Genomic DNA, 24,191 nt, shown 5'->3' with positions numbered 1-24,191 from the left:
TGGGATTGGGGGTGAAATGGATTTTAATTGTTTATATGAATGATGGACACCGCCCTGAGCCCTTCGGGGAAGGGCGGTATAGAAATGTAATAAAATAAATAAATATTTGATGCCTAATAAAGGTTACTAAAAATTATTTATTTATTTATTTATTTCATTCCAGTTTTAAACCGCCCTCCCCCGGAGGGCTCAGGGCGGTGTACATCAACATCAAATAAATACAAATATAAAAACAATCTATAACAATATTAAATTCATAGAATTTAAACAATTTAAAATTTGCAGATGGCGACTTATCCCAACCCCATTCCCGCCCATGGGAGACCAAGATGGTATGAGGGTCAGATGGTCATTCCGGCTGGCCAAAAGCCTGGCGGAACAGGTCAGCGCTTTTGCAGGCCCTCTGCGGAAACTCTGAAGTGTCCCGGGCAGGGCCCTGGGTCTCCTTAGGAGCCCTGTTCCACCAGGTGAGGGGCCAGGGCAGTAAAAGCCCTGGCCCTTGTTGAGGCTGCCGCCAGCCCGGATCTTTTTTGGACCAGGGATTTCCAGCAACCGCTCCTCCGGTAGAGCAGAGGGGCCCTAGTAGAGGGCAGTCACGGGAGATGCGACTCCTCAGATATGTAGGCCCAATGCCGCTGATGGCCTTAAAGGTCACAAACCAGCACGTTAAAGCATGGCCCCGAACTTGATGGGCAGCCAGTGTAGATGGTAAGCAGGACCGAGTGAAATCCGGTCCCAACTCAGCTGTTCCTGTAAAAGTAGTCTGGCTGCTGCATGATTTGAACTTAAAGAGTTTCAATTTCCGGATCACCAAACAGAGGCAGGCCAGCGTAGAGCTAAGCGTTACAATAATCACAGCCTAGAGGTGACCGTTGCATGGATCACTGTGGCCAGGTCAGAAGCGGGACAGATCACGTGGGCTAATGGTGTTGTCTCGCCTTGTGCGCCCAGATGGATAAAAAAGCGATTCGGGCAGTTTGAGTGACCTGGCCCTCCATTGATAATGTCGGGTCCAAAGTCACTACCAAGCTCTTAACAGTCAAGGTTAGTTGCAAGACCTCGCCGCTTAGCGACGCATCGACGGTAAAGCCAGTAAGTCCAATCCCGGGTCTCTTCCCTCGTCCCAACCACAGGACCTCCGTCTTTGCAGGGTTTTGCTTCAACCGACTCGCTCTCAACCAACCGGCCACGGCTTCCAAACAACACTGGAGAGCTCCAGGGGGCGCAGACGACGGCTGCTCCTCTCCATCGTGAATTCACGCAGCTGGAGTGTCATCGGGCGTATGCATCGGATGGCACCTTGCAGCCAGAAACTCCGGACTAAACTTGCCAAGGGGCTTATGTAGATATTACAAAGCATCAGGAAGAGGATCGCCCCCTGCGGCACCCCACATTCAATGGGAGTAACATGCAGCCTTCGTAGTTCTCAAAATTCCTCGATGTCACCTGCAGTCCCCGGTCTCCGAGGAGAAATGAAGGCCAGCTCAATCCAAGGCTGACCCGCAGACCCCGGCATATCAGCGCAGGTAATGGTGGACCAAAGGTCATGATCTACCACGTCAACGCATGCGTGTGAGATATAACAACACCAGCAGCCGGCCCACCTCTGTCCAATTGAAGCCGAGTTCATCCACGGCTAGCAACCAGCACCGTCTCGGTCCCATGGCCAAAGTCTGCGGAAACCGGACTGGTAAGGGGATCCAACAAGTGAATGCTTTCATCCAGAAATCTCTGGAGCTGCTCACACCGGCTGGCTCAATTACCTTACCCAGGAATGGTAGATTAGAAACTGGGCGGTAATTTCCGGTCGGATCCCCTCAAAGATCTAACAGTGGTCTTTTCAGGAGCCGGGCGGACCACTGCCTCTTTAAGCCGTAATTCACTTGCTCAAGAGAGCTGTTGATAATATCCAACAGGTGGCTCAAGCACACTCCCCCCCGCTGGCTTTCACCAGCCAGTGAAGGGCACGGAGTCAAAAGAACATGTGGTAGATCGTACAGCTGCCAGTGCGTTCTGTCAACATCCGGGACATGGGTCAAGTCGGGTCGAAGTGGTCCAAACGAGGACCCAAAGAAAGGCGACCAAGGGGCCTCTAGTTCACTTATATTGTTATCAACTGGTCGCGGGTAGGGTTTGGCGAAGAGCCAACATTCTTTGTCCCAGATGAAGTAGCTCGCCGAATCGTCTCTGCAGCAGCTTACAGCCAATTTCTCTCAATTTAGGACTCATAGCTGAGGTCGTCAATGACCGAATCACCCTAAAACAATTGTGCCGGACGCGAGCTAGGCTTCTGCAAAAAAGAGCGAAGCAAAAAAACACCCTCTTTGCGAGCTGGCTTCACGCACGCATCTCATAAACGTCCGATCTGAGTGTCTTGTCTCCTCGTCAAGGGTCCGCGGCACACACGCCTCCAGCCGGGCCTCAGGTTCCTGCGTTTCACATCCGCCCGCAGCTCCTCAGTATACCAAGGAGCCAGTCTGGTGCTTGAGGAGGCGGAGAGGGCGCTTTGGCTGACAGCCTCAATGGCTTCAGAGAGCCCCTTGGTATCCTGCAGCCACTCTACCAGCTCACATCAAAGGGTGCCACCAGTGGGTGAGGTCTCCTGCAGAGCTTCCTGGAACCTCTCTGGGTCCAGTAGTTCTCCTTGGGCATGGCTAAAAATATGCCATTAAACGCCTAGACAGGGGAGGGCATGGCATCATCTATCCGGGCCTTTGCTAAGGACGTAGGTGGTCAGACTACTGCACTCTATCAATAGAGGATAAGCCCACATGCACACCTCGCCACAAAGCATCAGGTCTCAGAGTGTGGCCTTGCTGATGTGTGGGACCCACGGTTGTTCTACTTCTAAGGAAGAGACCTAATGCGTTAAAGCCATGGTTGACACACTCAGATCAACAACGGCTTTCAAAGAAGGAGGCCAGAATCAACATGGACGTTAAAGTCACTCCAGCACCCAGAAAGGCGCAGGGTACCGCTAACGCCTATTCAAGAGACATCACCTCCAAAAGCCGCGACAGGCTTTCTGCCCGGGCATGCTAGGGCGCACCGGTACACCAGCAGAACTCGCCTTAGTCTCTCCGGAGAGTCCCAACAAAGGCCCAAACACTCCAATCCCGCGATCAGTGGGATGGGGACGTCCGAAGGATTGATCCGAATCCCCGGATGAGCATCGCCACACCACCACCCCGGCCCTGTGTCCGAGGCTGCTGAACAAACGTAAATCCCTTTGGGGTGAGATCATTGAGGGCCACCGTTTCCCCCTCCCTCACCCAGGTCTCTGTAATGCACGCGAGGTCTACGGTCTGATGGTAGATATAGTCTCGAAGGACTGCAGATTTGTTGTTTATGGACCTCGCGTTCAATAGCAGCAACCTCGGAGCAGAGTCATTAATCCCCACCACACTATCCCCACTACATCTCTTGGGATAGGCCGTAGGTCAGACAAGGAGCGAGCATAACCGTATCTCCCTTGATGTCTCTCATATGGCCTAGGCCTATCGCTATTTCTCCCCTGCCCTAGTATCACTGGAATCCCCAGCCCCCCCTCTGGTCTCACCGTGGACATAGACAAAAAACCCATCCTAATCCACAATTTACCCACTAACTGGCACTAATACTTAACCACTCCTTAGCCTAACAACTAACTCTAAAATTAATTTCCCTAACAATTTATCATCCTATTGTTAAGCTAGCCAATTTGCCTAGTGCCTAACATTAACAGGGGAGCTCAAGGAGGAGACTAATTACTAACTAACATCTATTACATCTTCAACTACTACTAACTAATTTAATCTCTTCCTGTTGCCATATAAGTTCTGATGTGGACCCTTGTTATAAAGTTCTGGTGTTAAATCTTCCTTGCAGGCCACCAGCTGCTCCATTCACATCCACCAACACCCTCAACAGCGGCAGATGACACACCTCTGATGCTAATGCTGTTAATAAGCCCCCATTGATTCCACAAAATTGAATTGAGTCTCCCGTACCAAGACGGCAAAGATATAAACAATGTATTATGGACGCATATTTGAATCAATGCCCCACAGAAAAAAAGAGGCATTTTGTGTTTAAAGGCTATTATGCAAAACCTGTCCAGCTTCTTCGCTAAAACTGGCTCCCAGAACTGTTCACTGGGGTGGGCTGACAATACTTTCTTGGGAAAAGGATTCTAAACCAAAGCTCAATCCAGGAATGATGAAAGGGAGTTTGCTTCCTGCCCTGAAGTTGGGGCTTTCAATAGTCACAGTTCTCAAATATCGACCCTGTGACTCTCGCTTGCGCATGACAGCGGCCAACCTTTGATGCTTTAAAAGTAGAACATTTAAAATCCTCTGTCATTAGGCTTCGAGCTTTTGTTTCTGTCTTCTGGTGTTTTTTTTAAACTGTTGTTTAATGTTTTATAAATAACCCCAAGTGTAGAAATATCACGATATATGGAAAACATAAATAACCCTGCAATTCAACCACGAATGAGGAATAAAAACGAGTGATCCACAGAGGAGAATAATTCAACTGGCAGGCAGTTTTGCAACAACATCATATTGCATTTGAGTTACCGTATATACTTGCGTATAAGCCAAGTTTTTCAGCCCTCGGCTTATATGCGAGTCACCATTTTCTATCCATCACAAGGAGGCTGGGGGCGGGGCCGGGACAACCTCCCTGCCGCAGGGAAGCTGCTTGTTGAGGGTGAAGGGGGAACTCCGAGGCACCCTGGCTGGCTGGGCTTCCTCAATCCCTGCAGAGGGAGCTCCTTATTTGGGCAGTGACATCAGGGGGAGTCACTGCCCAAATAAGGAACTCCCTCTGCCTGCCGGCTTCCCACCCTCGGCTTATACCGGAGTCAATAAGTTTTCCCAGGTTTGGGCAGTAAAATTAGGTGCCTTGGCTTATACACGGGTCGGCTTATACACGAGTATATACGGTAAGTATATAATCTAAACACCTAAAAGTCAGTAGCTTAATAGACTAGGATGAACATGTATTTCATATTCCTTTTGTGGCTTTGGAAACTCTGGAACCAGAAATGTTGAATTACTACTGTCCTCTCTCAAAGGTACCATTCTTGAGCGAGCTGACAGAATGAATGTTAGAGAAGGAACACTAACTATTAAATTGTCCTTCATTTATTGTTGAATTGTTGCTTTATTTGTGTCCAGATTACTGCGATAATTGTAGTGTCCTTTACAAAAGTTAATAAACAGATTAGTATTAAAGTAATTTTAAAAACAGAAAAAAGCGGGTGCACATTCACTTACCAATGATAAGCCTGTAGAAACTCTCTCACAACAACTTGTTTACTGGCTTGGGATTTGAGAAGTTTTAGCAAGTCTTGGTTAAATCGCTTCACTTGGGCCCTGTGTGTTAGAGTTAACAAGCGCTTGGCGCCCATCCCAAGAATCTGCAAGAAAAATAAAACGTTATGAACCCTTCTAAACAAAAGTATTAGATCGCGTTCGAGCTATTCGGATACAAATATTACGAGCATTCAAATTAGATGTGTTCAAACACATGTACAGCTGCAATGCGCATAGCATTCAAATTAGATGTGTTCATACATATATACAGCTGCAATGCGCATAGTTATGCTATGCCAGTGGTGGTGAACCTTTGGCACTCCAGATGTAGTGGACTACAATTCCCATCAGCCCCTGCCAGCATGGCCAATTGGCGATGCTGGCAGGGCCTGATGGGAATTGTAGTCCATTACATCTGGAGTGCCAAAGGTTCGCCACCACGGTGCTATGCTGTTGCTGGATTTTCACCACCATTCAGCCCCACCACCCCCCGGCTGTTTTTTATCACCGCCCTTTATGTTTAGCATCCATGGGGAGGGAGGGACACTGCCCTATTGCAACAGAACCACAAGACGAAATGTACCTGCAGCACGTGAGGAACGGCTTCCAGTAACTCCACCAACTTGGAATACCCGTAATCGGAAACACGGCACTGCTTTGCAAAGTGATGGTGGTACATAGGGATGAATTTGCTAATGGGCACGACACAGGACGGCTGGTTTTTTAGCAGGTCGATCACTTCCCGGCTGAACTGGATGAGCTGCGCATTGCCCACGGGACTCTTGGAACGCAGCAGCCAAGGATCTAAAAGGGGACGGGGAGAAACACAAACTACGCTATTACTTAATGACACTAATGAAATGGTACAGGGAGACTCACTTTTATTCCCAATGACTCTTCCCACATCAGACATGCCCCCTCCCTTATTATGCCGTTCTGATAGGCTGTTGGCACAAAGGACATGGGGAGGGGGGGGGGGGTCAGCTGGATTACTTTTCCTAGTGAAATGCTCTATTCCACAGTGTTTGGTCCACCAAGTGCAAAAGTGTAAAATACATCAGACACAAACCACCAACAGATGCAAAGCACACAGAACGAGTGAAACCTGTACCTGTCGTGGGCGGTGGCGACTTGTTGTGTATCCACTTCACAACTTTAATGCCATTCTGGGCAGTGGCAATGTTGACACCAGGGATACAGGTTATGAGGTGCTCCAAAGGGACCCCTCCCTGGCCTTCCGGCACCATTTCTAGACTGCTGAACTCGGAGGCATAGCAGTCAGGAAAGCTGAAAGAACAGAAATCCTGAAAATGGTGCACCAATGCTACATTACCTCATACATCATTCATTTACAACTTTTGATAAATCCTGTAGTATTACAGGGGAAGTTGAGCACAGGATCGTAACACAAGTACTCTAATTGTGATGCAGCTATCAAAACTTTACCTCAGTAAAGGCACCGCTCAATATCAAAACTTTACCTCAGTAAAGGCACTGTTCAATATCAAAACTTTACCTCAGCAAAGGCACTGTTCCCTCATGGCTCTGCAATAAGCTGTGAACGTGAGGCGCGAAGGTCTTCAGGGACAGAATCACAAAAGGAACTTTGTAGGAGTCTGGATCAAAATCATGTTCACTAAAACAAGGGGAAAAAAGATCATTCTTCTAGTTTACACAGCTCAACTAGACTCCAGTCAGATTACAAGATTTTGAAAAAAATGCAACGTATTTCATCTGATTTATACCCTGCCCCTTCCCGGCAAAGCTGGGGTCAGGGCAGCTTACAATGAACCATAATAGATAAATATGTACATGATTACAGGTTCAAGCATTTAACAAAAACCATAAATTCCAATCACCATAAATTCCAATGCATAGAAAAGCCCTCTTGAATAATTCAGTTTGTGGAAATACAGGACAGTGGGAGCTCCATTTGGACAAGTTTATTCTGCATGAGAGTAACGTGGCCATTTTTCAAAATTTCACTTGCGGGAGGCAATAGCTTCACAGGTTACCACCTACTAAAAAAACCCCAAAAGCCGTTAGCCCGATGTCCTGCCATGCTGATGTTCACTTCTAAACAGAAAGGTGACAGAATCAGCAGCGCGACTCACCTGAAATTTTTATTCATGCAATGCAGTTTACAAACAGGTTCGTGATATTCCAGCTCTTCGAATATGATCGGACTACAATTAGCAGAGGAGCCGTCGTGTGACTGCGAAGATCCCAACGGACTCTGTCTGGCTTGACTACTGGGTAGAAGACACACTAGCCGCCCGTTGCCTTGATCACGGATTCCTACCACGTCCGTTAATTTGTGCAAATCTGACTCGTTCAACTTGTGACCAAACCTGAAAAGACAGAGGATTTTAAGATAAACGTTAATAAAGTGGACGGAGGGGGGAAGAAAGTATCTGTGTGTCTTGAGAGGGGGGACAAAGGCAAGAACTTGCCTCACCCCTGAAATGAATGGTCATTACAAAAATGTACTGCATGGGATGTTTAATAAATTATTTTAAAAAGTAAAGAAGAAAAGAGTTTGGATTATTCCCCACTTTCCTCAACTGTAAAGCGTCTCAAAGTGGTTTACAAACTCCTTCCCTTTCGCTTCCATAAAAAGACACCTTGTGAGATGAGAGAGTTCAGATGGAAGTGTGACTAGCCCAGGGGTAGGGAACCTGCGGCTCTCCAGATGTTCAGGAACTACAATTCCCATCAGCCCCTACCAGCATGGCCAATCGGCCATGCTGACAGAGGCTGATGGGAATTGTAGTTCCTGAACATCTGGAGAGCCACAGGTTCCCTATCCCTGGACTAGCCCAAGGTCACCCAGCAGGCTTCGTGTGTAGGAAAGGGGAAACAAATCCAGTTCACCAGATAAGAGTCTGCTGCTCATGTGGAAGAGTGCAGAATCAAACCTGGTTCTCCAGATCAGAGTCCACTCTTAGCCACTACATTATGATGGCTCTCCATAGGGTGACTTATCGCAACTTTTGTTAGGCAAACTATGTTCATAGGATGGTTTTCATCTACACTTAACCCCAGTGGTGGGATCCAAAAATTTTAGTAACAGGTTCCCATGGTGGTGGGATTCAAACTGTGGCGTAGCGCCAATGGGGCTGGGTGGGGCACGACGGGGGCGTGGCCGGGCATTCCGGAGGCGGGGCATTCCTGGGTGGGGCTGTGGCAAGGACGCAGCCGCTGCGCCGGTCCTTGGGCGGGAAACGAATGCATGCAGGCGCAGGCTGCCACACATGCCGGTGCACCTCCTGCTAGACTGCTTCCAGTTCTGCACGCTACTTCTGAGAGGAGGGGCGTAACTAAGGCAAAAATCACGTGGCAAAATCACCAATTAGTAACCTCCTCTCGGCACACACAAATAATTAGTAACCTACTCTCGGGAACCTGTGAGAACCTGCTGGATCCCACCTCTGCTTAACCCGCAGTGAGGTGAGTACTAATTTTACCAACCTCAGAAGGATGGAAAATTGAGTCAACCTTGAAACCAACTTCCATCAGGATCGAATTCAGGTTGTGAGCACAGCTTCGACCGCTATTTATTTATTTGTTTGTTTGTTTGTTTGTTTATAATTAGTCTTACATACCGCCCTTCCCCCAAAGGGCTCTGGGCAGTGAACAACACGATAAAAACAATAATTACAATAAACCCCATTAAAACAGATTAATAACAATGCATTGCATTGGCGTCCAGCATAACTATGTAATAAACTACTAAAGTGGTAAGTAATTTCAGAGACTTACTTTTTTTCATAGATCGCTATTAATTTGAAGACAGGCAGACAGCAAGCCGGAGCATCTTGAAGGATGGATACAACTTCTGAACTGCAAACAGAAGCATTGTCGCATTATGGCAGGCAAGTGATTTCTAGCTTAAAGTCTACTTTTTCCCTGTCTGAGGTGGATGAAGGACTTGAGCCAGCTGGCGGTGTTAACTGAGTGAAAAGCTCAACACGCCCATTTCCCAAACATTCCCCGTCACGGCTATCCTTAAGCTTAAGCTCAGGTCAGCATAGAAAACTTATTTTTAAAAAATTTATAATAATTTACCGAACTAAGGCTAGGGATTTATTGGCTGTTCCCGTAGTTAGCGAGACTTGTATCCTTTTGCCGCCGATTTTGCATCTGTGGAGAATGTTGACGGCTCGGATGGCTTCTTGGAGATTCTCCATTTGCACCGTAGCCTTCAGCTGGTAATCGGTGTGGGGGCTGAGCTCGATGGTTTTGACCTGGAAGAAAAGAAACAAGCAACCAGGTGAAATCTTCAACTGAAATCTGAGCTGAACATTCTTCACATCTCAGGTGTGCAACGCCAGAACTGACATACACATCCTCATCTACATCCTCACAAATTTATTATAAGCAGCAAGATTTAAAGGACTTTCACCTAGACCAGTGCGTTTCTTTTCTCACCTCTCTCAATATTATGAAACATCCACTAGCACCCATTTGGAGTCATAGTCTTAAAGCCATTTACTGCTTTTTAAACATTGAACGTAATGGACATAATGTTTAAAACCCTGTGACAGAAGGACAAATCTGAGCCCGATTTAAGGAGTTTTCTTTTATCTGAACACAGGGGAGCCCCGTGGCACAGAGTGCTAAGCTGCAGTACTGCAGTCAAAACTCTGCTCTCAACCTGAGTTCGATCCTGATGGAAGTTGGTTTCAAGTAGCCGGCTCAAGGGTGACTCAGCCTTCTGTCTGTCTGAGGTCGGTAAAAAGAGTACTTAGCTTGCTAGGGGTAAAGTGCAGACGAACGTGGAAGGCAATGCCAATCCACCCTGTATACAAAAGTCTAGTAAATGTTAGATCCCCCCGCCCCCCCAGTCAGTAATGATCCAGTACTTGAATCAGGAACTACCTTTTCTTTTTTATTAAAATACACTGCTCTACATGTAATTTACGAGATTCAGCCACTGAACCATAGCAACTGCCTTGCTAAGCAAGTTAACACTATGTGAGTACAAAAGGAGAAACAGAAGACATTAATTATTTTGTTTTTTTAGAAATTACCTTGCCATGCCTAGAAAAGGTTTCTTGCAAAATTTGTTGCAACTCTTTCCTGGAAAGCCTGTAGTCCAAATTGCCGACCTTAATGTCCGTTCCATTTGCAAAAGGATCGGGGCTATCTGTGCTACCAGAGCGGCTCACGATATTGAAAGTAAGAGGCGAAGACCGGTTTGAGAGGTTTGGAGACGCGCTCCTAACGAAACAGAAGGGGAGAGTAATCCAGAATCATTTATTCCGCAAATCTGACTGCACGTCGCTAGTTCTATAGATAACTGGTTTTGATATGCACCAATGTACACGCTGGAATATATTTTCCAAACAATTCAAAAGCAACTGGTTGTGGTGGGTTTTCCGGGTTGTGTGGCCGTGGTCTGGTGGATCTTGTTCCTAACGTTTCGCCTACATCTGTGGCTGGCATCTTCAGCGGTGTATCACAGAGAAAAGTCTGTTACACAGTGACTGGACACAGTGTGTAACAGACTTCCCTCTGTGATACACCTCTGAAGATGCCAGCCACAGATGCAGGCGAAACGTTAGGAACAAGATCCACCAGACCACGGCCACACAGCCCGGAAAACCGCCCACAACCAGTTGAATTTGGCCGTGAACGCCTTCGACAATAAATTCAAAAGTAATCCTTCCACATGAAATGATGACCCAACTGAAAGAGGTCAAATCCTACGACATATCACCTTGGGCTATGTGTTTTTGTTCTTTTCAGCTAAGCAATGCACATCACATACAACATCCTGAAATACACACAAAGCCCACCCTTCTTCTGGGGGGGAAAAACAGACAGACCAGCTACAAAGGCCACGAAGAAATAAAAACCTGCACCCGTAGCATCAAAGACACTGGTAACGGTAAAATTTCCGGCTTTTATGGCCGTCATCCAAGTAGTAAAGCCAGGCGACACAGCCATAAGCAGAAAAAGCATAATGTTGTAAATTAATTGGAAGAAAGGAAGTCCAAAGGATTAAACGTGCCCCAGGGGCTTTTAAAGTTGAATGCATGTTGAGTGATTCCTTGCAGGCTCTTAGCTTAGCTTGCATTGCCTAAGTCCCATTTTAGTGTCTATTCGAAAGGGTTGCCGTGTTCCGTTTACCTGTCCCGTTCCACGTGGTTAGATGCAGCCCGAGCCTCACAGAAAACACAACACCCACAATCTCTGCTTACAGAAGAGAAGTATATTGTTCCAGATACAAATTAGACAGGCGCTGTGTTTCACTTGGCCTATGTTTACATCACCCTTGCAATCAGCTTGAACGGCAAAAGAGTGAATGGTTTATTCAGTGCGCACAAGCTGATATCCAAATATTTCCTGCTGTATTCAAGACACCCTACGCAAGACAGTGCTTTCCTAGGAAAGTCAGAGCCTTCCAGCCTCAGCGTTCGATGCCTGCGGAATACGCACAGAGCTCTGATTAACAATACTCACTGTGACGACCAGCAACTCTGAGAGATCAATAGGGGGCTAAGCTGTCTTGATCCGGACAGCATATTGAACGCTGATGGATAACTGACTTGGAATACATCATCCTTCCTCTCTACAGGAGAGTTGCTGATGCTTCTGGCTGCAAACGAGTCCTTTCTGTGTGGAGGGAGAGAAGAACGGAAATATTAGTGCAGAGTTCTTATTTGAGTCCTGCCAAAACTCAGTCCTGCTCTTGACGTACTTTTGACTGTTCTTATAAACCAGCTCTCCTGTTCCAGCCTTTGTAGGTGCCGAAGGTCCCGAATTTGCCATGCTCGAGGTACAGAGTGAAACAGCGCCCTCTCTTGACTGATCGTGGTGGCTTTCAGTACTTCTCACGGTCTTGGGACTACTGGCTACTGACTTGATACGACACAGCTCCTTGATGGAAACAGGAGGAGGGGTTGGATTTGAAATAATTTTGTTTTCATTTCATTTCCCACCCCAAAGGGAGAATGAATAAAAGAATGAAAAATAAGTACAAACAACAACAACAATACATTTTTAAAAAACAATTAAAATTATATCAGAATTAAGTATTGTGGATCTGCATTTATAATCTTGCAAACGTCTTAGATTAATAAAGGAAACTGCAGATTTCCCCCCCTGCAGGGCAACTTTTAATTGGAGACGGGGATTGTCTTGCCCTATTAAAGCATCCCCCCGCCCCCTGCACGGGACGCAACAGATCTGCTTTGAAAAGCCCCCCTTCCATTGTGACTGCTCTGCCCACCCAGCTATCATTTTGTGTCTAACACATTTCAGGGCTCTGGATTAAAAAAAAAGAAGAGGCCCCTCCCCAAACCAAAGAGCCTCCCCACCCCCACCCCACAACAGCAGTTCGGCATTATACAAGAGCCAATCCATCATTTACACCTGGTTTCATCCTAAGACTCCACATCCCTATTTCAATATAAAACAAGGGTGTCCAACTCTGGGCCTCCAGTTGTTCATGGACTATGATTCCCATCAGGCTGTGCAAGTATGGCAGCGGCTGATGGGAATCGTAGTTCACAAACATCTAGAGCACAGGTGTCAAACATGCTGGCAGGGGATGATGGGAACTGTAGTCCATAACATCTGGAGGGCCGCGAGTTTGACACCTATGATCTAGGCCAGAATAGGAATAGGAAAGGCCAGAATAGGAAACCCCTGATTTGAAATATGTATTCCTTATTCAATGTTTCAACGGTATCAGCCACCTGTAGGCTCTTGATGGTTGAGTTCTTCACGGCTGACCCGTGTGTCTGAAGGCCTTTCCCTGAAAGGATCTTAGAGGCGGAAGACGGGTCATTGGGCTCTCTACTTGCGAGGCACAGCTTTGAATTCTTGTTCACTTTCTTGGGAGACTTCACTTTTTCGGCTCCCACTGAGCCGGTGCTCTTGGCTTCGGCCAGCTCTTTGTTTTGGGGGGTGAAAGACACGACAATCCTGTTGCCGAAGACGTCTTCGTTTTCCATCCGCTTCTGAGCACGCTCGGCGCTGTCTTGGTTCAAGAAGCGGAGGATGGCGCTGCTGCCGGAAATGGTCAGCACTTTGCCTCCGCAGTTGTCTGACAGACGCCGGAGCCTGTAACAGACGCTTTTGGTGTCCCGGTTTGTAGGCAGGTTGTAAACATATAAGAGTGTATGGCATGCCTAGTTTAGGGAACAAAGAATTTTTAAGTGAGCTTCAGAATGTGGGTTTAAGGTATCCGCCTGCCTGCCTTGGTCCCAAGAAACTCAGGATTCAAGTCAGGTAGCAACAGCATAAAATCACATACAAACAACTGAATTATTAAAACCCTGATAGTTCCCCATTCAATCAGGCTGCCCCAGAGGTCAGCACACAATCACAGCTGCACGTTTTTCACAAGAGGGCAGTACTTGTAAAAATGCACCAATGGCTGAAGGGGGAAAAATTGAGAAATCTTGCTTATAAGCTTTATCAATTTCAATTTCAATAAGCCTTTATTGGCATATGCACGATAATATAAAAATACAGTTCCAGTTAAAAAGTGAAGAGTAAAAACCTTCACGTTTGTCATACATTCCGTTTACACACTTCTGACAGTTTACAAACTTCTGACAAAAAAAACCTTCACGTTTGTCATACATTCAGTTTACAAACTTTTGCCACTATAAGGCAACAATGAAAATCCTGACAATTTAAAAGCATAACTACTTTATCTGATTCAGTATAATCAATCATAGGGTCTATAGCTTGGGATAACAGGCTGGATCGGAGTTCTTGGTATAATAAGCAGTTCAGGAGAATGTGTGGGATGGAATCCAGGTGTCCTATGCTACAGGTACGGAACCTCTTATCACTGGGAAGACCTTTAAGTCTTCCTCTATGCAGCGGAGATGGCATGATGTTAAATCTAGCCAGCCTATAAGCTTTATCACTTTGAGCTTTATCAGTGTCAACCCTGGTGTTTGGCAAGTTAATCCACATAACCAAGAAGACCAAAATATTGACCAAGGCTTTCTAAAGCAGTATCATGTTCCACACAAGATTTGCTCTCCGGAGATGCACTCGACGTGTACATTTCATTTCCCCCAGCCATTATTTTGCTTACTGTCTTTCCCAGAGCACTGACCACAGAGCAAAATCTACGTATATAATTTCGATAAAAGACCCAATAAGTTACTGGAGGATGCTAGTTGTGAAGAAATCTCGGGTCCTCATTACAAAAAAAAAAAGAGACACCGAGAACAAACCCCAGCTGTTTAATCCTACGTAAACAACACTTTGGAGATTTCCATAAAAGATCCAGTAAGTTACCCAGGCTGTATGGAATGTGCTATGAGGTCAAGGGCTCGTCTCTTGCCCAGGTAGATATCAGTGCATAATCGATTAAACTAAAAACTGTGTCGAAGGGGGGAAAAAAATCACTTACTGGTTTTTTGAATGGTAATCGTGGAGGCAAATCTGAAATAAATTCCTCGAATCTGACCAGCTCGTGGGCGTGATGCAGGAGCGCTTCAGAGGCCTGGTTTTTATGCACCAAAACGATGTGGAAACCGTGGCGGTGCCTCAGGTCGCTGAGTTCCAGTGCAAAGTTCACATCGGCTGAGAGCAAAAACGCAACACACGGCCCAGTAAATAAAGGTGATTTTGACAGGTTCCCGTTGTCACTTAAAGGGCGTTCATAACTCAGCTGTGACTTGATGGTACTTTCCACCCACACCGTAAACCCAGACCCCCTTTCCCTTCTCATCAGCGGCTTGTCCTGTTTGCTCCCTCCTCTGAATTTCAACATGAATCTCAAGAATGGTAACCACACAGTGCACATAAATTCCCGAAAGATGCTAAGGAGCCCGATCATGCATCCACTGTGGTCAACTCCTGTAGCTTGACTTTCCCCCCAGCAGCTAAAACTGGGCCCAATGGTTGCATTGTTTCTGACAATCTGGCTTCCTTGACATCTGGCTCCCTTGACCAAGTGGTTGAACTAGATCAGGGTTCTGCAACCTGCGGCTCTCCAGATGTTCCTGGACTACAATTCCCATCAGCCACTGCAGTATGGCCAATTGGCAGGGGCCGATGGGAATTGTAGTCCAGGAACATCTGGAGAGCCGCAGGTTGCAGAACCCTGCAATTGGCCATACTGGCAGGGGCTGATGGGAATTGTAGTCCAGGAACATCTGGAGAGCCGCAGGTTGCAGACCCCTGAACTAGATTGACTATCCACCAGCCCACCCCTTCTTCCTCTATTATAAAACAGGCCTCTTGTCTTCCCACTCTGAAACGTGGGAGAGAAGAATATTTAAAACACTATCAGAAGAGAGAAGAGACTACCAGAAGGGAAAAGCTTCAGCTGATAGTTCGTGAAACACGATCTTGAAAGCTTGGCACACTCGGTTACAACATCTTAAGGCAGGGGTGGGCAATTATTTTTTCCATGGGGCCGCATAAGAAACAGAAAATATTGTGGAGGGCTGGGCCAAAAGGCAGGGGGGCGAGGCGCTTTGGAAAGCCCCGCAGAAGCCGGCAGCCAAGGCAACCAGCTTCTGCGGGGCTTTCAAAGACGCCTCGCTCCCCAGCAAGGCAGGGGGGCAAGGCGCTTTTGAAAGCCCCGCAGAAGCCGGCAGCCAAGGCAACCAGCTTCTGCGGGGCTTTCAAAGACGCCTCGCTCCCCAGCACGGCAGGAGGGCCAGTCAGGGTCATCTGGCGGGCCGTATGTGGCCCGCGGGCCGTATAATGCCCAGGTCTGTCTTAAGGTATTCTTCCTTCCGTTATCTTTAACCAACCCATGAGAGCTACAGTCCACCCTGAGCATAGAACTTCTTCACCAAACTTTGCACCCAACTGAGCAAAGTCTGATCTCGAAACTGGAGCTAGAATTCACCAAACAAGTCACAAGATACTCTTTGGACATACTGGACACGAGGACCACAGTGGCTGGAGCAGCGTGGGTATCAGCAAATCTTCTAAGACTCTGCCTGAGTTTGTCATCCGCTGCGTTCTTTGCTGTGGCATTAATGTGTGCAACGGTCACCTAAAGAAACAAAGGAACGTGATACCAACTGAACTTGGTGACTCACTGTTAAGCTGGCAACACAAACCCCAGGGATAACATTGTAGACCCACTGCATGAACATCTAAACCAGGGCTGGGCAATTATTTTTTCCATGGGGCCGCCTAAGAAACAGAAAATATTGTGGAGGGCCGGGCCAAAAGGCTGAACTCAATTCTGCATAATAGGGGCTGATAAGTGACAGACAGGTGCACAGATCAACTTGGAATCAGTGGCAACAGTTCTGCATACAACACTATTTGGCACAAAGAATCACAGGCTTAACCTACCTGCATAGTTGTGCACTGTGACAATCAAGCAAGTGGGGAGACTTAAGTCCCTTGACCTACTTTTTTCATCGACTGGTGCTTTTGAAAGCCCCGCAGAAGCCAGCAGCCAAGGCAACCGGCTTCTGCGGGGCTTTCAAAGGTGCCTCACTCCCCAGCAAGGCAGGGAGGCCAGTCAGGGTCATCCGGCGGGCCGTATGTGGCCCGCGGGCCGTATGATGCCCAGGTCTGATCTAAACAATTACTTGGGCTGCTAGGAACCCAAGTTTTTCATATTTTGCCTATAACCAACACAACAATCCCCGTCGAAAATATTTTAAGGAGGGGCAATATCAGCTAAAGAAGTTCTGGAGATGGTTAGCAGTATTTCTTCAGGGCCAAGGAAAAGGCAGGACAATGACCTGTGATCTGGTTTGGCTCTGAGCATTAAGAAAAGACACGCACATCCCGCTGAAGTAGACAAGCTAGTGACAGAATTGTCTGACCACATTTGCCACAAGGCGCCACGGGTCCTGCTTTTAAAAAGTGGGATTTTCAAAAGTGCATTTTAAATCAGTCCTGCACCACCTAGCCTAGACCACCTGCCTCCACTATTATTATAACCTACATTTTGACAAACACTCTTGTTACTCTCGATTTTGACAAACACGCTAGATTTTGACAAACACTCCTGTTACTCAAGATCAGTGGTGGCGAACCTTTTCGAGACCGAGTGCCCAAATTGCAACCCAAAACCCACTTATTTATCGCCAAGTGCCAACACGGCAATTTAACCTGAATACTGAGGTTTTAGTTTAGAAAAAACAGTTGGCTCCGAGACACGTGTTACTCAGGAGTAAGCTTAGTGAAGCGACCGTGCAACGCTTCAAATGGGTGAATCACGATCCTAAGAGGGTTTACTCAGAAGCAAGCCCCATTGCCAGGAACCGAGCTTACTCCCAGGTAAAGGATCATGCCCAGGCCAGCCTAGATGTGTGTCTGTGGGGGGGATTTTTCACCCCACTCCCACAATGAACTCTGTGCGCGAGTGCCCACAGAGAGGGCTCTGAGTGCCACCTCTGGCACCCGTGCCATAGGTTTGCCACCACTGCTCTAGATTTTGGCAAACACTCTAGATTTTGACAAACACTCTTGTTACTCTAGATTTTGACAAATACTCTTGTAACTCTAGATTTTGACAAACACTCTTGTTACTCTAGATTTGTTCCTCTCTTCTAAGAAGACTTACAGCAATTAATTAGTCCTGCTAAGGAAAATACAGTCCACAGCTTGTTTTCGCATAGCTTATCTTAGAATCTGAACCAAAAGGCTTCACACTTGGCTGCATGCAAGGATTTCTCACCAGACATCATTTCTTAGCTTCAATACAGCCGGTCCCAGCAGATTCAGTTACCTGGCAGTTATTCAGCTCCTCAATGACCTCTTTGTTCTCTTTACTAATGTCACACACACAAATGAATTCTGCCTCCCGGTGACCTTTAAAAAATTTCTCGCGAATCCGCTGCACAACCGCCACAGCTGAACGGCCGGACGGAACAGAGCAGTTTTCAATGTCCCAGAAAACTCCAATGGGAGGCAGGTTCTCTAGAACTTGGCTCGTCAGGGCAACTTCCGGAGATCCTATCGATGGGGGGGAAGCAAGGAAGGGGGGAAAACCCAGTCAATATGTCCAAATACTGCTCTTGTGAATTCCTACTATAGTTTCACGGGAGCCACGAGAGACAAAAATCAGAACGCCACTACGCATTACACAGAGGCATCCTTTAACCGAGTCTGTTCGTATTTAGAACCACCCCAACTTTATCTACGGTCCCGTTCCCGTTTACTTCAGAGGAGGCCTTTCACAGCCACTTCAACTGCTGCACGCGCAGCAAAGGAGTTTTTTCCCCAGTACAGCCACCAAAGAGTGAGAACCACGGAAGAGAACCAAAACAACTCTCAGTTTTAACTTGGTCTTGGAAAAAGCCACAGACGACACATCCTCCGATAGAAACAAAACGCTGCTATGTACCATATTTCTGTGGCATCGGTCCAAAGCTGCTTGCCAGCAGGAAGCTCTTCTCTTTCCCTTTGGTGCCACAGCCGTTGCAGAGTGGGACAGACACGGAGGCCGTCGGCGTGCTCGGAGGCGGGATATTGGGCCACATTTTGGCTGTATCAGCCACACCCTCTCTGGATGGCTGTTGGGAAAGAATTCAGTCCCATTAGTGTCCAATAGAGAAAGGTACAACGCAGCGAAGCTCGGAGTCAAATACCATATGTTCCGCACGGACGAAGAGAACTGCGGCACTATTGTATGGGTTATTTAGACTAAGCTCTCCCACTGTTTCTAGAGCCACTGTTTCGCTTTGAAAGGGTGCCTTATGAAATAGAGAGATAAAGTTGCTTCCTTCAGGTCCTTTAGCATCCAGTTGGCAAGTCTACTTTAAACCTACACGCACACACTTCTTGAAGGGTGCAGAACACAATTCTATAACGGGTAAGAGGAAGAATAGTTGGATTTATATCCCCTCTTTCTCTCCAGTAAGGAGACTCAAGGGGGCTTACAAACTCCTTTCCCTTTCCCACTCACAACAAACACCCTGTGAGGTGGATGGGGCTGAGAGAGCTCCGAATAACTGTGATTAGCCCAGGGGTCTGCAACCTGCGGCTCTCCAGATGTTCATGGACTACAATTCTCACCAGCTCCTGCCAGCATGGCCAAGTGGCAGGGCTGATGGGAACTGTAGTCCATGAACATCTGGAGAGCCGCAGGTTGCAGACCCCTGGACTAGCCCAAGGTCACCCAGCTGGCATGTGTTGGAGTGCACAGGCTAATCTGAATCCCCCAGATAAGCCTCCACAGCTCAAGCGGCAGAGTGGGGAATCAAACCCAGTTCCTTCAGACGAGAATACACCTGCTCTTAACCACTATGCCACTGCTGCTCCGTAGGGTTTTCAAGGCAAGAGATGCTCTGGGGTGGTTTGCCATTGCTTGCCTCTGCGTGGGCGAAGAGAGTTTGCAGAGAACTAAGACTGGCTCAAGGTCACCCAACAGGCTCTGTCCGGAGGAGTGGAGACTCAAACCCAACTCTCCAGATCAGAGTCCCGCTGCTCTCAACCACACCAGCTCTCTGAAACAAACCCGTGAATTCAAAACAGACCCTCAACAAATTCTGGCCCAAGGGTTCTCAACACAAACGTACAAGAATAAACCCCCAAATATATGTTTTCTTGGGGTGCTGTGTGGTTTCCAGGCAGTATGGCCTTGTTCTAGCAGCATCCTCTCCTGACGTTTCGCCTGCATCTGCGGCTGACATCTTCAGAGGATCTGATCAGATGCAGGTGAAACGTCAGGACAGAATGCTGCTAGAACAAGGCCATACAGCCCGGAAACCACAGAGCACCCCAGTGATTCCGGCTGTGAAAGCCTTTGACAATATATGTTTTCTTCCTTGCCAAGTCGTAATAGCACATCTCACCAGGGCATGCCCCTGAAGACGCCAGCCATAGATGTAGGCGAAACTACCAGACCACAGCCACACAGCCCGGGAAACCTCCAACAGCCAATTCAACAGCACCCTTATAATCCACAGTATAAAAGAGTACAAACCTTGCTTAAACACTCATTGCAGTAGTGAGAGCCCTTTATGTACACAGAAGGTGCCACTTGGTGCAGTGTGCTGGTGCAAACGCAAGAAGCGTGTTCTGGTGGTGCAACGTGTTCTTCCAGAAGCCCCGTAGCCCCACTTGTGAATTCAGAACAAGAAAAGTAACCCGAGGAGGTGCAGCTGGGATGAGCGGGACGCGGATGCATTTTATGCACGTTACTGTGACAGGGCTGGAAGTGGAGCTTCCCGCAGCACGGGAAGTGCGGACAGGAAGAGAGGCTGTTTTCTAGGCCTGCTCCGGACACATCGCTTGCAAAGCCTGCCACGCCGCTCCTAACCGGAACGCTCTTCAGCGAGGACACGGGCGGATAAACAAGCCCCGGCCCGACTTGACAAGTGACCGTCCCGGCGCCTTGCGGGTCCAGCGCCACACCAGAGTGAATCAAAGCACCGCCACCGCCACGGAGCTGAGGAGCAGCTTCGGAGATACGCACACAACAGCTTACTTTGGGAGCGGGCAAAAGGAGCGTTTGCTTTTGCTGGAGGGAGCGGACGTCGGGAAGGGGGACGGCTGCTAACGGTTTGGAGCCAGCGTGGTGAGGAGACGGGGATTCCTTCAACTCCGCGGGACCCTTCTTGCTCACCGTGGGGTCGTTCTGAGGAGTAAAAAGCCATGAGAGATAAAAGTTTGGTGCCATAGTGGGGAGGAGGCTGCACTGCTGACAGACAAAAGATAACGCAGTAAATGATGCTGACCAAAGGCCGTAGCAAATAAAAGTAACCCAGTGAAAGATTAATTCACAAGATTAGATAAACTGGACTGCAGCACCAAGATCCCCTGCCTCCCCTCAAAGACAGAAACCCTGTTGACCCTGTATGCATTTTACGTCATTTATACCTCTTTCTGGATCCTGGTTTCAACCAGATTTTTCCTCTTTTAAGGCAACGAACATGCAGAAAGATGAATGCAACAGTGATTGGACAGTAATAAGACTAGGGAAGGGTGATAGCTGTGTGGGCAATACTCCCACCTTCTAACCACTGGGGCGCTTCAATATCTTGTCTAATGTCAAGCTTACACGGCTGCCTCTGTGTCTCCAACTTTCTCTTCCACATTCAGACCAAGATGTCCACAGACACCTATATATCTAATAGTGAAAGTGTGGCCCCATCTGTGGCTATCTGAATCCATGGATCGGTTCCACACTTCCCCTAAATAGGAAGTTTTGCAAACTTACATAGCAAGATGCAGCCTATGTATTTATTGAGATTTATTCTCTGATCTTTAAGGAAGTCTTAGTTAGGGCAGGTGACAATAAACACCATTAAAAATTCCTTTCCAACACAATAATAAAAACCCAATCTATAGATATAAAACATTATATAAACCTCCCACCCCATCCATTCCTATTCAGTCACAAACTCTGCATTCCTGTGAAAACATCTATAAAGTGGACTGAACAGGAAATAAATCTCATAGGTTAGAATACAAAAGTATGTAAGACGGCAGAGACCATGTCGACAGTTCAGTACAGATCAGACAGAATCAATGATCCAGTAACAGGTATGCGAACGCAAAATGACACGGGATTGTCGTGCACTGTAACACAATTCTGAACAGTTGCTAAAATGGGGGGGGGGAGTTTCCCCCAAATCTTAAGTGATGCTGTTCAGCACAACACCCCTTTGCCAAACAGCCAACAGTTCCAAATTTATACCCAAATCCTACCATCTTTGCGCCAACAGATAAATTTTGTTCCGCAGCTGAAAAGCAATTAGAGAATTTCCAGAGCCATGGTTTAGCATCCTTCTCTTGCTGCTGAAGCCACCCAAGCGATCGAGTACAGAGGTCCTCTGTTGTGTTTCTTTCCATTATACAGCCCTATGACGTTCAGCATCCTCACACATTTCCTTCCTTTCATTCTTCCCACCTGTGCAAAATGCAGAGATTTTGACAAGCATTACAGTCAGGTACAATGCATTTACCTCCCACTGCAAATACCTAGTCCTGAAGGGAGTCCAACATCTTAGGCTTGGGCAATCTTTCATTCAGTTTGTCAAGATAAGCTAGACAAAGTCTAACTTTTCGTTCAATTCAGAGGAGCAAAACACCAGGTAAAGCGGTCAACGGAAATGTTGCTCAGCCACGCAGCCTAGGAGTAGTTGCTCGAGTGGTTTTATATCACTCACACTAATGCAGTGAATAACAGATTCAGTAGCCACCACAGTTTGTAAACCAAGAGGTACAAAAAAAAATACTAAAAGCGTGATGACATTTCTCAATTTGTAAAGCTGCATATGGGTGTATGTTTAATATTCGCTGGTCAAATGACCTTAGGAAGATGACCCGCTTCCAGTAGGACTATTTAATTTGGCCTCACCCACAGCAGACATTAAGGTCAGGGAAAATGAACCACTCAATAAGATTAAAGGAAAGCCTGAATTTAGGAATTTGGTCTGTGTGCATACGCTGCCCCATGCAAACACCCATTGCTATATATAACCAATGAATCAAAAGACAGCTGTGACACGTTTTGTGGCCCAGGAAGCTTAAAAAGCTGATCTGTGTGATGTGATAATATCACGAGAACTCGTATGCCTGGGGCAGCCCAATCTGGGGGTAGGGGGAACAACCTACCTACAAATAACTATTTTAAGCCCATCTGCTCAGAAGTAAGACCAGTTTAATTCCATAAGACTCACTACTAAGGAAATCCTTTTCAGGATTTGCAGTCATATATTACACTGTTCCCAATCATTCACCCAAGAAAGACTCAGAATCCACACACGCTTCTCTCTCATCTACTCCCCCTGCAATCTTAGACAAGATTCCCACTTTAATTTCCATATCTGACAAAGTCTGCAGTGGGTGATTTTAAAAAGCTCAGACTGAATAAGTCTTCGGCCCACTTTGCACAGGCCATTAAACACGGGCTTAGAACAAGAAAAAATCTGTTTTTGGGGGGGCACTTCGCACCGTTCCTGCCCCTAAAGCAAGTCTTCCCCATGTTATTTCCCCCAAACCAGTTTTTTTTAGAATCAAGCTATTCATAAATCTTTTAGAAAATCCCGGGTTGCCGACGCTTGTGAGCAAACGACTGGGCAGGAAGTGCTTTATTTGGCTGCGCTTTTTCAAAATTCACAGCTTACATCTGTGTAGCCACACAGGTGCAAATGGTTGTACTAAGGTACTGTGAGATGTCAGCATGGCTGTGGGGGTTTATTTGTGCATGTCTGCGAAGCTACACATCAATGGGAGGTAAAATTTTAAAAACAGATGCGCCTAAACCGCATTGTTTTCGTGGGCTCCAATTGCTGCCTGGCCGGACGCAAGCGAATGCGAAAACAGGAAAGCAAGTTACTTTATGCCGACTGCAACCCGCCATACATTTGCTGGGCGGAATGGGCCTTGGTCTGTAAAGTGTCCCTTAAAAAAGAAACTTGCAGTGCAATCCTAAAAAAAAAATTAAAAATCCTGCACCACCCTTAAAATCACACAATAATTGCAACAGTTTCAATGTTACCAACTCTTCAAAATACACAGTGCAATAATTTCAGTGGGGTTACGTAGATTGGAGCAACTCCGCAGAGGCGCCTAACCCGACCCACAAAAGGACACCACTTCCCCCTTGTGCATTTTTGGCTGATAACGCGCAACGCTTCCCCAACAGTGGCATAGCAAAGACAACATTGGGAGGGGAAAAAAACAGATTCAGCGCTGTACGTTTTGTACCCCCCTTTGCAAGCAGAAAGGCGGCAACGTTTACAGGTCAATATCCAGTTTGCAGGGTGGACTGCACAGAGTCAATAAACCCAAAAGGAAACAGAACATGCATCACACCGAGACGGTCAGCAGCCCCCTCCCCAAAGCCTTGCACAAACTGAGCCCATTTTTTTGCTGCAGCAGCAGCAGCCGCCCCCTGAAAACTGAGCTTCTCCCCAGCGCGAGTCACGCCGCTCTAAACCCACTGGAATGAGTAGGATTAGAGCGGGGCAGCTCTCCTGGGGA

The 24,191-nt window shown here is 47.1% G+C and overlaps 1 protein-coding gene across 4 annotated transcripts in view; it reads right to left on the bottom strand.

Annotated features, from left to right (window-relative positions):
* The window catches only part of MARF1 (meiosis regulator and mRNA stability factor 1), a 38,082-nt gene that overhangs the window by 13,671 nt on the left and 220 nt on the right, over window positions 1–24,191 (bottom strand). For 3 of the 4 annotated variants that reach the window (XM_048495297.1, XM_048495298.1, XM_048495299.1), the window contains exons 2-18: window positions 21,912–22,113; window positions 20,185–20,838; window positions 18,604–18,772; window positions 17,986–18,212; window positions 16,170–16,287; window positions 14,686–14,858; window positions 13,007–13,441; window positions 12,007–12,185; window positions 11,769–11,921; window positions 10,334–10,523; window positions 9,369–9,547; window positions 9,063–9,143; window positions 7,415–7,651; window positions 6,817–6,936; window positions 6,412–6,587; window positions 5,884–6,104; window positions 5,262–5,404 (exon numbers count right to left, since the gene is read on the bottom strand). In XM_048495297.1, coding sequence (XP_048351254.1) covers window positions 5,262–5,404; window positions 5,884–6,104; window positions 6,412–6,587; window positions 6,817–6,936; window positions 7,415–7,651; window positions 9,063–9,143; window positions 9,369–9,547; window positions 10,334–10,523; window positions 11,769–11,921; window positions 12,007–12,185; window positions 13,007–13,441; window positions 14,686–14,858; window positions 16,170–16,287; window positions 17,986–18,212; window positions 18,604–18,772; window positions 20,185–20,838; window positions 21,912–22,055 — 3,599 coding nt within the window. In that variant the 5' untranslated portion in view covers window positions 22,056–22,113. Of the gene's footprint in view, window positions 1–5,261; window positions 5,405–5,883; window positions 6,105–6,411; window positions 6,588–6,816; window positions 6,937–7,414; window positions 7,652–9,062; window positions 9,144–9,368; window positions 9,548–10,333; window positions 10,524–11,768; window positions 11,922–12,006; window positions 12,186–13,006; window positions 13,442–14,685; window positions 14,859–16,169; window positions 16,288–17,985; window positions 18,213–18,603; window positions 18,773–20,184; window positions 20,839–21,911; window positions 24,186–24,191 lie in introns of those variants that run through there. The other variant, XM_048495296.1, reaches the window with a different exon arrangement.

Source organism: Sphaerodactylus townsendi, linkage group LG04, assembly GCF_021028975.2.
Source record: "Sphaerodactylus townsendi isolate TG3544 linkage group LG04, MPM_Stown_v2.3, whole genome shotgun sequence".
Taxonomy (NCBI): domain Eukaryota; kingdom Metazoa; phylum Chordata; class Lepidosauria; order Squamata; family Sphaerodactylidae; genus Sphaerodactylus; species Sphaerodactylus townsendi.
The sequence above is the reverse complement of the archived record's forward strand: the minus strand, read 5'-3'. Positions and strand labels throughout refer to the sequence as shown.